The sequence below is a fragment of the Porites lutea genome, chromosome 3, assembly GCF_958299795.1.
Source record: "Porites lutea chromosome 3, jaPorLute2.1, whole genome shotgun sequence".
In the NCBI taxonomy this organism is placed as follows: Eukaryota; Metazoa; Cnidaria; class Anthozoa; order Scleractinia; family Poritidae; genus Porites; species Porites lutea.
The window spans coordinates 46,363,866-46,376,365 of record NC_133203.1 but is presented as its reverse complement, the minus strand read 5'-3'; the positions used below and the strand labels follow the sequence as shown (position 1 = coordinate 46,376,365).

The 12,500-nt window shown below is 38.8% G+C and overlaps 1 protein-coding gene across 1 annotated transcript in view; it reads left to right on the top strand.

Annotated features, from left to right (window-relative positions):
- Positions 1-12,500, top strand: part of LOC140931272 (bone morphogenetic protein receptor type-2-like) — a 15,144-nt gene that overhangs the window by 590 nt on the left and 2,054 nt on the right. The window contains exons 2-8 of the mRNA XM_073381041.1: positions 187-273; positions 2,391-2,750; positions 6,305-6,660; positions 8,186-8,360; positions 9,272-9,429; positions 10,036-10,183; positions 12,029-12,165. Of these exons, the coding sequence (XP_073237142.1) occupies positions 210-273; positions 2,391-2,750; positions 6,305-6,660; positions 8,186-8,360; positions 9,272-9,429; positions 10,036-10,183; positions 12,029-12,165 (1,398 nt within the window). The 5' untranslated portion in view covers positions 187-209. The remainder of the gene's footprint in view (positions 1-186; positions 274-2,390; positions 2,751-6,304; positions 6,661-8,185; positions 8,361-9,271; positions 9,430-10,035; positions 10,184-12,028; positions 12,166-12,500) is intronic.

The window sequence follows — 12,500 nt, the reverse complement described above, 5'->3', positions numbered from 1 at the left end:
GAGGTTATTTTGAGTCTTTCCCCGTTTTGGTTTATCACTCGAAATCGCGCGCGTTTCCGGAATGTCAACCATCCTTCAATGAGTTTTCCGGACAAAATTATTTAATAATCCGATTCGATATTGATTTACGTCTTCTTTAAAGCATAATACCAGAGTTTATTATCATGGCGTTTAAAATCTTTGCAGATAAATAAAGCCTGTTTCCCGAAATGGAGGATTCCGCAAGTCTAGTGGCTTTGGTTTTAACGACTTTGTTGTTGATCCCGAGGCAAGGTAAATTTTGAAATTATTTCAAGTTGTAGCTTTATGACAATAGCGTATTGAGCAGGCGTACCTCAGTGAATGGTAGACTGTCTTCAGTTGTTCAGATCAGAGAGATTTAATTTTATTACAGGCAATAAGTCGCTGGGTGTCTGACAAACGGAAATGCTTCAAAGAATGGTGTCGGAAAACGGGGCTACCTTCAAAGTAAAGGAGATTTTTCTGGATTTGTGTTAATTCTGGAACATTTTGGTACTGGATATCCGTTTTGCCATCAATACACCAGACTGTGTGCCGATCACTGATTATCACTGTTCATTAATCAAAAACCTTGGTGACACGAGAATCTATTGTGAAAAATCAATCGATTATCATAGAAGAATAAAAATTTTTTATTGACAAATGCAAATATTAAAACTTTTGCGTTGTCTTTTTAATGGACTTAAAATGCAGCTACAATCTGTATATTTAATGACCCTTTTCTGTACATTTTGTAGGTTTTTTTTGTGTTCTAATACATGGCACAACATCGCACTCTCTGTTGGTTAGACTTATGTCTGACTAAAGGCTGGTTTTCACAAGGGACGGAGTTGGAGTCGTAAGCTGAGTCGTAAGAGGGCTTATGACCTAGTGAAAATAAAAAATCGAAAAGTCGTAAGTGGAGTCATAGGCGCGACAGAATCGGAGTCAGAAGAATCAGTACGTTTCCATTTTCTTCCGACTCCGCTTACGACTCCGTCGCTTACGTTCCGCTTATGATCTAGTGAAAACCAGATTGTCGGAGTCAGAAGCAGAAGTAGAAGGATAAATCAATCACAATGCACATTCCCACGCTTTCTGATTGGTTTGGTTCTCTGCTTCTGCTTCTGACTCCGACAATCTGGTTTTCACTAGATCATGAGCGGAACGTAAGTGACTGAGTTGTAAGCGGAATCGGAACACTGTTTTCACTAGATCATAAGCTCTACGCTTCTGATTATGACTCCGACTCCGTCGTTAGTGAAAACCAGCCTTAAGGGGCTGTTTGCATGGAGGGACTGCATCATGTTCAGATGGCCCTGCAATTGACATTTTAAAATGTATAACACTGTTTTAAAGACACTTAGAATTAACTAAAAAATGGATAATACTAAGGAGATAATTACCATTTCGCTGAAATAATCATCAAAAATTAAATGAACACCAGCAAACTTTGGAGCATTTTTCAGCGGCCATTTGTTTTTAATTATTATTAATACATGTAGTCTCATATTGGGTAATCCTCAAAATGGCTGTGAACATAAATTTGTATGGGAATTCAGGTGAAAGATTAAAGAAGATAAATACTTGGTGGGATTTTCAATATACATTCTACCTTATTACTTGCTTTGTTGTTGCTTGCTGTGTGGTTATTTTCCCAATCCGCTGCAACTTAAGCAATTTCCTGTACCCCTTAGTTTCCACTACTAAAGAAAGGACAAGGCTAAACACTCGCAATCCGGACAGCCCGTCAGATGATGCGAAAAAGTCTAGGTTAAAATCTTCCCACATTCAGAGCCCTTGATAAGTTGTAAAAAAAGAATACAATATGATTGAAATTATTCTGGTACAAGGTTTTTGTCCACTGAAAATTAAAATTACTCAATTTCCTACTGGATTCCATCTTAATTATTTTCAATTATACTGAATGATAATTATTCTCAAAATGATGTAAAAAAAGTATTATTTTTGAGGATTTTCAGTACTAGTAGTCAGCGATTGGTGAGCATGCGCTTTCCTGGTAGTTTGTTATAACTTTCAAATGATTCAGTGGCTTGTCGAGTTTTCCTTCGTGCTGCATTGTTCATGCCTTAAGGTTTCTTTAGCCAATTTTCTTCCTCCTTCCCCTCCCTGTGGTTTTTCTTCATTATGTGATGGGTGCCTGTATGTTCCTCTTTGGTGTGGTGGCTTATGCCTGGTTGTGCCGGCATTCTAGCCATGGGGGTGTCAGCCAATCGAGGGGCTGGCTACCAAAAGTGGAAGCCCCTGTATGCTCTAGGCACCCAACCTCCATTTTAGTGTTGTAGTTGTTAATGTATATGTTATGGACAGTTCAGTCAATTTGAAAATATGTATGTAATAATGATTTGCAAGTCTCTTTCTCTTTTTAGGGTTTTGCCAGGATGGAACAGGGTTGGTCTGTGACTCCTACCACAATGATAAAGGAATCATAAGAGAAGGGAATGAAACATGTGAAAGTGCGGGCGAAAGGTGTTTTGTTTTGTGGCGTGATTTGAAGAATGAAAGAAATGAGACGCTACATATAATTATAAAGAAAGGTTGTTTTGGGCTCTTGCCTGCCAATCCATTGGATCATTGCCAAGATGATTGCATTCAGAATCATGGATTGGCATTCAGGCACGAGAATGTGTCAGGGATTTGCTGCTGCAATATTGATATGTGCAACGTAAACTTTACTTCTGTTCCCTATGTAATGAATGAGACAACTACAGCTCCTACAACAACTCATGGTATGTTTATTCTGAGGGGTAGTCCCTACTGTGCTTTGCAGAAGTAATCTAACTTCTGCTACATGTAGTTGTGTATGTAAAGCAGTGCCGAGATCCTTGGTCTGGGAGCCCAACAGACTCGACAAATCACCAGAGGTTTGTTTTGAATTTCCTTTCAACCTGATTGGCAAATCGACAGTGGCATTTTAAACAGGCCAATCGTGGTGTGTACTCAAATCCTGGTTCACAGATGAGGCCCAGAATAAGGTTTTAAGTGCTGGTTTGCAGATGGACTCAACCCTTTAAACCCTAACATCAAAATTCAAATTCTCATTTGTTATCCCTATACGTTTTCAAAAGAAGAAGTAGGGAGAATTTGTTGAAGTATCAATTAGATTCGTCTTGGTTGATCATTTCCTTAATTCTCATGACCACTCTGTTTTATACAGCAGTGATATTACAAGGAGAAATTTGACGCTCGTCACTCTTAGGGCTTAAAGACTTAACCAGAGGTTTAGTTTCGTCTCCACTATGGGCTAGTTATTCCTCAGAATTCCCTACTTAGGGACTTTAATTTCATACATGTCCCAACAGTATTACAAAGTGCATTAAGTCTGAGTCGAGCTTGACTTTTAGCAAATTTACAGGGGTTTCATTAAGGGCTAGACACCAGGCGAAGTGACCAGCTGCGGGGACAATTTTGCCTGGCTGCTTGTAAAAATCTCAATGAAAAGAAGAAATATAACAGTAACTGTTTTCTGGATGCCAAATCCAGATACCCTTCTGCTCCAAACCTTAATGAACCCCTGATTTGAGCAGCCTGTAAAAATACATGAATAAATTTGACATTTATTTTTTCGGGCTCCCATGGGAAATTTTTGTTGGTGTGGCTACAGATGATTTATTACATCTTTAGCCCTTGAAAAATGTAAGAGAGAATGCAATATGCGTTAACTTGTTCTGGTTCAAGATTTTTGTCCACTGAAAATCAAAATTACTCAATGTCCTGGTGGATTTTGCTTATTATACTTGCTGCTTTGCGAAGATTTGTAAAATTTGATCTGATCAGAAGTGTAGTAGTAGCCTGTGAAAACATCTGTTTCTCCTCGCTCTTCGCTGCTGGGGATATTTCGCGCGAAGGAACGTCTGCGACTCAGCTACAGAAATTCCATACTGATGACGTAAAATCTGTCCGGAATCCGGTCAGAAGTGCTGATTGGTCAACGGAGTAGTTACATTGTTTTAGCTATTGTTTACGAATGACAGACAAAAGGCCACAAAGATCAAATGTAAACGTGAAGAATCTCTAACAGAACAGTCAATATTTGTGGAATATAGTCTTTTCTAGAAGAAGCATTTGAGTTTTGCTGGAGCTTGTTGGCAGATAAACACAACAATTTACCAAAATCGACCATAACACTCGTAAAATGGGACAAATTTATATTTGGAACCCCATGACTACCGGATTTATTATGTGAACATTGAGTTGCGTCATCAGTATGGAATTTCTGTTACTGAGTGGCAGACGTTCCTCCACGCGAAACGGCCTAGCGGCGAAGAGCACGGAGAAACGGATGTTTTCACAAGCTAGTGTAGTAGAGACAATAGTACAGTTAGCACCTATTTGCATTCTGACGTGTTCATTGCATTTGGTTCTTTTTTTTTCTTATCTGGAGCATTACTTAATGGTATTGTTCACTGTCCTGACATTAAGGTATCATCCACCCTTCAGGACCGTCCGCGTGCCGATCGCTGTAGCGTTAGTTGTTTTTATAAAAACCCCTATAAACCATATATTTTTTAAAAGCTTAATAATTCCAGATTATGGATTTGAACTAACAAAAACGATTTACTTAAATGTGTTTCGAAATTGGAATGCTTTGTGTAAATGTACACGTCTCTATAAATCGTGTTCCACTCCCGCCAGAAATATACGGGGGAAAACAATTAACACCGCATTCGCTTCTCAACACGTTCCACTAAAAAACTGTGTCTCAGATTTTTGACAAGTGCGTTTGTTTTTCTTTTATTAGCAAATGAAGTTGGGGAAGGCAATTAGTCAACACTCCCTGTGGAAAAAAAGCTCTAGCTTTAAAATGAAAAGGAGTATTAAAATTCACAGACACGGTTTTGTAGAAGAGATATATGGCATCACTCTGGCCAAATTGTAGCCAAATTGACTGAAAGGCTGCCGACTTGGAGTTCAAAACGTACGAGTCGATCAGCAAAATTTGCGTTCGGAGATAAAGTAAAAAATACATTTTTGGCGGCATCCTACCTGGAATGAGATTATAACACCTAAATGTTTATTCTGATTGATATCAGAGAGGGATCAATTTTCTCTAACAATAGGACTTTGACAGGTAACTTGTAACAGGAACAAACTTTCGCGGCAAGCAAGTGAACAGTTTAATTCTCCGTTGGAAAACTTCCACTCTTCTACACCACGAGAAGCACGGTTTAATTCTTTCGCGAGCAAAAGTTTTGCCTCTCCTTCGATCTTTTTTGTATGATCTGCCCAGGCATTTTTGTTGATCGGCGCAAGGCCAAGAAAACTAAAAAACTTTGAAGCCGCCGAATGTCCACCACCGATTGCTCGAGGGCCAAGCACTGAGGCCCGGTTTATTTCAAACGCTCTGCTCTTCTCGGAAGAATTAAAAACAGAATTTGTCTCGTGCGACGGACAGCTTTCATTCTCGCACTGGATTCTCCAGGTAGAACCAAGTCCATGCTTAGTCGCTACATTTTCCATGACTTGGACTCTTCCCTGGCAAAATCGACAAGGTACAGGCTCGTCTAGTTTCTCAAGCAGCTTTTCGCTCGATACGATAGCTCCACCGCTTATTGTTTTCCACGTTCCATCGGCAGATGGGGTCGATGAGCTTACTTGGCTTTCTTCATCTGGTTCTTCAAGCTGGATTTTGGAGCAGCTTGCACTCTCAGTAACTGAAGCATATTCGCTTTTCTGAACATCCAACTCCTCGAGCCACTTCTCTTGCTAATAAAATGAGCCCTTATCGCTCTCTGCCAATTTTGCAGCCCATTCTTTGTCAAACTCGCTCTTCGATTCCTTTTTCGCTCTCGGTTTCGATGACGAAAACGGACGCGACCTTTTCTTTTTTTTTGGCGGCATTTTTACCGAAGCAAACGCTAATTATCCACGGAGAGTAATACTAAAGGCTATAAACAACCCGAAGACAATTTGCAATTTGTTGTGTCGAAGCACGCACTCAGTATCACGTTACTAGTTCACAGGCAAGTTAACTGATATATGACACGGGTATGACAGATCTTGTCAACGATCAATAAAGATAATTAACAAGAAGAAATCTTTTACCCCCGATATCTTTCGACAGAAATAATATTTTCTTCTGATTTTTTTTTTTAATAGAAAGCTCTCAAGCATACCTATTTTAAAACGTTGAAACCTCAAATATGGGAAATACCTTAAATGAAATCAAATAGTGTCATTAATATTATTATCGCATGAAAAGATATTTGCCTTTTGAACTGTGTTTGTGTGCGTGTCAAACGTGGAAATTTTCTTTAAAAAAGATAATATATTTATTTTTTAGGTTATACCCCAAAATCAAGCAGTGCAGAAACCATTGTGGTTGCAATAGTGGTTATAGTTCTTGCAGCTGTTATTATGACATCAGTGTTAGTCTACCTCTACAAATGCAGGAATCGTGATAGTCTTAAATACCAAGCTGCGGGGTTGGAAGAAAAAGAAGTTCCCAATGTACAACATGACCTCACTGGGCTCAATCTTGAGGAGCTGGTTGGTCAAGGCCGGTATGGCTCTGTGTGGCGTGGCTATTATAAAGGGGAGGTTGTTGCAGTGAAAACCTTTCCTCCAGAACACAGGCAAACTTGGAAGAGTGAAAAAGAAGTCTTTGAGACTCATATGTCACATCCAAGTATTTTGAAGGTAAAATTTGGTAACCCTTAGACAGAGCATGACACCAATCTGAAGTGGTGGTTAGTTTTAAAATGTACACATATTTGTCACCAGGTATTAGTCACAGTTTTGTTGACATTAAACTCTCAGAGATTGTTTCTCCCTTGAATAGGGTTGTCATTTTTCTGGTTTGGGCCTTCATTCAGGTATCATAATTATTTTTGTCTCATACTTAAACAGGGTCAGGGTTAAAGATCTTGCTGGGCAACACACACCTATCTGAAATTTATGGGAGTGCCCCAGGGCTTAAGGACAGTCACACTGTGCAGCCATCAAAGGATTGTGTTTTGAAAGTTTACATTCTTTGTGTTTTTTTCACTCTTGAAAATAATATGTCTGAGTAAGTGAATTAGACGCTTCTCTTGACAATATGCTGATAAGCATCTCACCCCCTGAAATTGTTTGTGAACGTATTAACTACTTGCCAACTCTCACACATAATGCATGAGTCTCACACCTGCAGACCTAAGACATTGATCTCACGGAGACTCATGCCTGACTCGCAAGATGAGTTGTTTTTTAACACACTTTCGTTTCAATTTCCCTAAAAAATTCCAATAAGGTGATTAATGTTGACTTTGTGTCCTACAGTAACGGTATCATGGCACTCTAAAACTGTTGCCTTTTAAATAGCTTTGGAAGGGCTTAAGGGTTGCTGGAACATCTTCCGGCATTTTTGGCAATGTCCAAAGGTCTCTGGAAAATAAAATATTGTTGGAAATCTTTGGGTGTCATGAGGATGTTTTTGGAAATCTCAGTCATGACAAGACCCAAGATCTCATGCTTTTGCAGGGCTGTCAATAAGGGCCGGTAGCTGGCCAAAACCGCCAGGTAGTTAGCCATCCTTAGCTGGCTACTTTCATATCCTTCTACCATAACTGGTAACAAAAAATAAGCACCCTCGAATAAAATTGTATAGCATCCGTTTCCCAGTTTTGAATGAAATTCAACGCGTATATCTGTGAAACGTACAAACTGTGTCATGTTGTGGAACGCCTCAGGGACATTTTGACGGCATTGTTCCCAGTCTTGTGTGTATTCTGACGAAATAACGTGGCGTCCAATGTGGAAAATACCTCTTGAAAACCCCTGGAAATGGCATTTTGTAGACTCTAATGTCCCTAGATGCTTCAGCCCTCAAGAATTTGTGCTTTTGGTGCGAGTTCCAAAACTGGCTACTATTCATTATCTGCCTGCTACTAAAAAACTTTTTGACAGCCCTGCTTTTGACCCAGAAAAAGTTGGGAGGTATAATTTATCAAGCGCTTTGGTGCCAAAAAAGTGATAGAAATAGCTTCTTTTTTTATAATGATATTTTTAATTCTTATTAGTACTTAGAGTGGTAAATGTATCCTACTCCCAGAGTGCTGATATAAGTGCCAGGTTTAAAAATTGACAACAACACACTAAAAAACGAAGGCTACATGTGGCTTTGTTGCTAAACTGACCACACATATAGTGGATAAATAACTTGCATTATAAACCTTTCTTGCAGTTCTATTTTGCTGCTGAAAGTCAGAAGAGCTATGGGCTTGAATATCTGCTAGTTACTGAGTATCACAGTAAAGGCTCGCTGTTGAAGTTCCTGAAGTGTAACACTGTGACGTGGCAGGAATTGTGTGTTCTGGGTCGTTCACTAGCTGGGGGACTGGCTTACTTACATAATGACGGTAAGTTATAAACAATATTAGCTGATGAGGTTTTTGCAAAATCCAGAATAATAGAGGTTGAGGAAAGTGTTATAAACCAAGCCGAAAGGCTGAGGCTGATAACACTTACTGAAAGCTTGATTATTTGGGATATCGCAAAAACTTAATCAAATGATAAAAAGTTGTTTTATTACACATTATTTTGAAGAAAATAACTCCAAACTCACCTGCGCAGGAAACAGAGTCTGACAGAGTTTGACATTGCACTTGGATGTCATGTGTTGCAAGCCCAACCTACAAAATAGTCAGTTATCTGCTAGCAAATAACTAACTAGTCTGTTGGTTATCTGAGAAGACAGATAGTGCCCAGGCTCAGTGTATAATAATCAAAGTTATTTAATAAATTATACAGTCTGCAGAGAAAGTCGTGTCCAGTAGGCTGGGGGTTGTGGATTTTACCACAACAGGCAAGTAAAGTTTTGGGGGGAATGAAAATTACACTAGTAGCTTAAAACAGATTAAAAATCCAAAATTCCTAATAAATATATGTGGACCAGAAGCACTTTTTCAAGCTCGTCTGACAAGTGAAATCTGTGAAAAAAAGTACCAACACAAGTATAAAACTACTTGTCAGACTAGATGTTGTGATCCCCATTATCTTTGGATAAAAACGATTAAAAAAAGCTGAGAGGCCTGCCATTTGATGCCTTTCCCCTCCATTTACTCAAATATTACTATTGTGCTTAAGAATTTGGATTTTTGGTTCTTTCACAGTGACAATATTATTCAAAAGAGTACCCACAATGGACCTGAGATTTTGAACCATATCCTGGATTTTTCTGGGTTTCCTGTCCTTAAATGTCCCTGTATTTTTTTAGTGTCCAATAAAATTGAAAGTTTCCTTTAGTAATTGTCTTTTTGCTTTTTGTCAGATGACCATCAGACAAAGCCTTGTTTTGTTCATCGTGATGTGAGCAGCAAGAATGTTTTGGTCAGCTTAGGCCTCACTTGTGTGTTGTCAGATTTTGGGTTTGCCATGAAGCTACCAGAAGCTGGATCAGCCAGATCCAGTGAAGACATAATTACTGAGGTATTACATTATTGTTGAATGTTCTTTTCAAAGGGTAGGTCGTTTCTTGAGAAAAGCTTTGCTTTACAGTAAGTAGCATTTTTCCCTGTAATAACAATTTACAGTCAATGCCCTTATAACACAATACTGTAATTTTTACAATCTCAAAATCTCTGGAGAATTTTGTTAGGTTCAGATGGACTTTAAAGCTCAGAGAAGGTTCATTGTCAGCTTTGTTATTTCTCACCGGGAGAATAACATGCTCTCTTGAGTAAGCTTCAAGAGTTCGGCAATTCTCTTAGGGTGCAAAGAAAGTCAGTTTTATAGCCTGCCATTCGGGCAAGCTGTAGTTAGCATGTACTAGCCCACAAGTCATTTCAACTAGCCCCAAAACCCTTTTTGATTAGCAGGATTGATTACAATCCTTCTGTAATTTGAATTTTCCCAAAAAACAGCACTTGCCTGTTGGGCAAGTTAAGAACAAAAACCACTAGCCCGATAGCAAAATCCACTAGCCCCGGGCTATCGGACAGGACTTTCTTTGCACGCTGTCTCTGAAATCAATTAACAACCTTTTATGACTTGAGGAATTTGAAAATTGTATAGTAATTCAGTTTTTTTCCCTAGGTTGGAACCCTTCGCTACATGGCTCCAGAAGTGTTGGATGGTGCTTTGAATTTGCGGGAATGTGAGGCTTCATTGAAAGAAATTGATGTTTATGCCATGTCCATTGTTCTCTGGGAGATAGCTATGAGATGCTCTGATATTTATGGACGTGAGTAAATATGTATAAGGACAAATTGGATTTTGACGCAATGGTTTTAATAGCAATTATGATAACTCTTTCCAGCTAGAAGATGTTAGTCTTTTTGTAACTCGCCTCAGTTCCTTTGTGCAAAACTATTGTTTGAGCCCATATTGTCCCTTTGCTGTTCCTTTGATGAAACAGGAACAGTGATCACCTTTTTTTTATTGGTGGTTTTTACTCGTCGTGACTACAAAAAGAATATAAAATCTTAAAGATGGTAGAAGTCGTATTATTTAGATATGCATAACTTGAAACTCCACATTGAGAGCCAAAGAGCAGTAATGTGTTATTGTTAAATTTTTTTCTACGTTTTACAAGATCGGATAATTTAAAGTCACCGTATTTCTTAATTAAGTTAAATATTCATCTCATTGATATTAACTCAATAGATCTGTGCACATTGATAAGTCAAGTTAGGTAGAAGTCTATGTTTGTATGTTGGTAGAACCTCAATATAATGAATGGCTAAGGAACTGGAAACTGTGTTCACTATACAGTGTGCAAAGAAAGTAGTGTCCGATAGCCCGGGGCTAGTGGATTTTGCTATCGGGCTAGTGAATTCTGTTTTTAACTTGCCCAATGGGCAAGTGATGTTTTTTGAGGAATTCGAATGACAGAAGAACTGTGAAATCAATTCTGCTAGTCAAAACATTTTTGGGGCTAGTTGAAATGATGTCTGGGCTAGTAAATGCTAGCTTCAACTCAACAAAATACAGCTGCGTACAGTCTGATGTTCAATTGATTTCTACTTCTGTAGTAAACAAACCATGAACGTATTCTTTCATTGTACGTTCGCATGAATATGTGTTGACTTTTCCTGTAAAACAGCTTTCATAAGTTATCATGTAATGAGTGCAAAAACTCGTGTTTTGAAGTGCTGCTGTTTATTGTTTGACTGAATGAGTTTTGAGAAAGTTCAACGCTATTAAATCGTGAGTCATGATTGGCTTATGATGACTTTAGAGAGAAGACATGACTTGATCACGGTACTAAAATCATATTTTTTACCTAAAAGACTCCATTTTATTAAAAGTTATTTTATAAAAGCAATAGACCACACTTTCTATGGGTTTACCGGCGTGATAACCCACTTGGGATGTTGGGAGAACACTCGAAAAGCTTGTAAATCACTCGCCTTCGGCTCGTGATTTACAAGCTTTACAAGCTTCTCGTGTTCTCCCAACATCCCGCGTGGGTTATCACGCCGGTAAACCCATAGAAAGTGTGGTCTATTGCTTAAATGACCAAAGCGTTATTTGTAAAAGCAGCCTTTATCACTTGAGACCATGTGCAAAAAGACAATATGTTGTCAAAAGTAGTCGGCTGCCAGCAAAAATCACGGCCTACTTGATTAGTATCGGCCGGCTACTCCGCATGGCATTTCTCTATGGATGGTGTTATTTAAATAAAATATCCCTGGACTGGTTAAGAAACATCTTCTGAAAACTATAGCAAGTGTTTATGTGCCACTCATAGTTAAGTGTAATGCCTACAATCAGTAATTCACGTTATTATTAACTTAAGATTTTCAGTAATTCTGACGAGGAAATAGCCTGGAGAGTGCAAAAAACAGCATTTCAGAGCATCTAAATATAAAAATTTTCTGGTGGAGCATGCCCCCAGAGGTTTGCGCCTTAGGTGATCGGCAGTGCCTCCAGCGCTGGCTGCTTACTTGGACAACTCAGCCGTCTACTCCAAAACTTTCTGACAAACCTCCATCATTAGTTGCTTTTCTTTTGTTGTGGCAGTTATCACTGCCTTACAAACTTGTGGAGGCTGTTAACAGTTTGCTGTTTTGATTCCCTTGTTTAGGGGAGCCAGTGCCAGATTACAAGCCACCATATGAGGCTGAACTTGGAGCGTCAATCACTAGTGAGCACATAAGAGAGTTTGTAGCACGGCAGAAACAAAGGCCAGGCTTCCCAGATGTGTGGAAGAATAATCACCCTGTGAGTTTTTTTGCATTTTTGTTCAATTAAACCAGTAACTCCTATTATTAAAAACTGAATCCCTGGATAATGTAATTCTAGAGCTCTCTCGGGAAGAATTCTTGATATTTTGTGGGAATTTTTAATAAAACAATTCCACTTGCGTTTGTTGGATATAAGATGATTATGGCCAACTCATATCCAATGCACTCGTGGAATAATTATATTTTTAATTATCATTTGATGCAAATTTTTCTTCCTTTTCATTGGCCGAGAGCCCACCACGTGACCAGCAAATAACTGCCTACAAATAGTGGTCTGCTCATTCACAGTGTCATCCAACTGTGTTTGGCTGC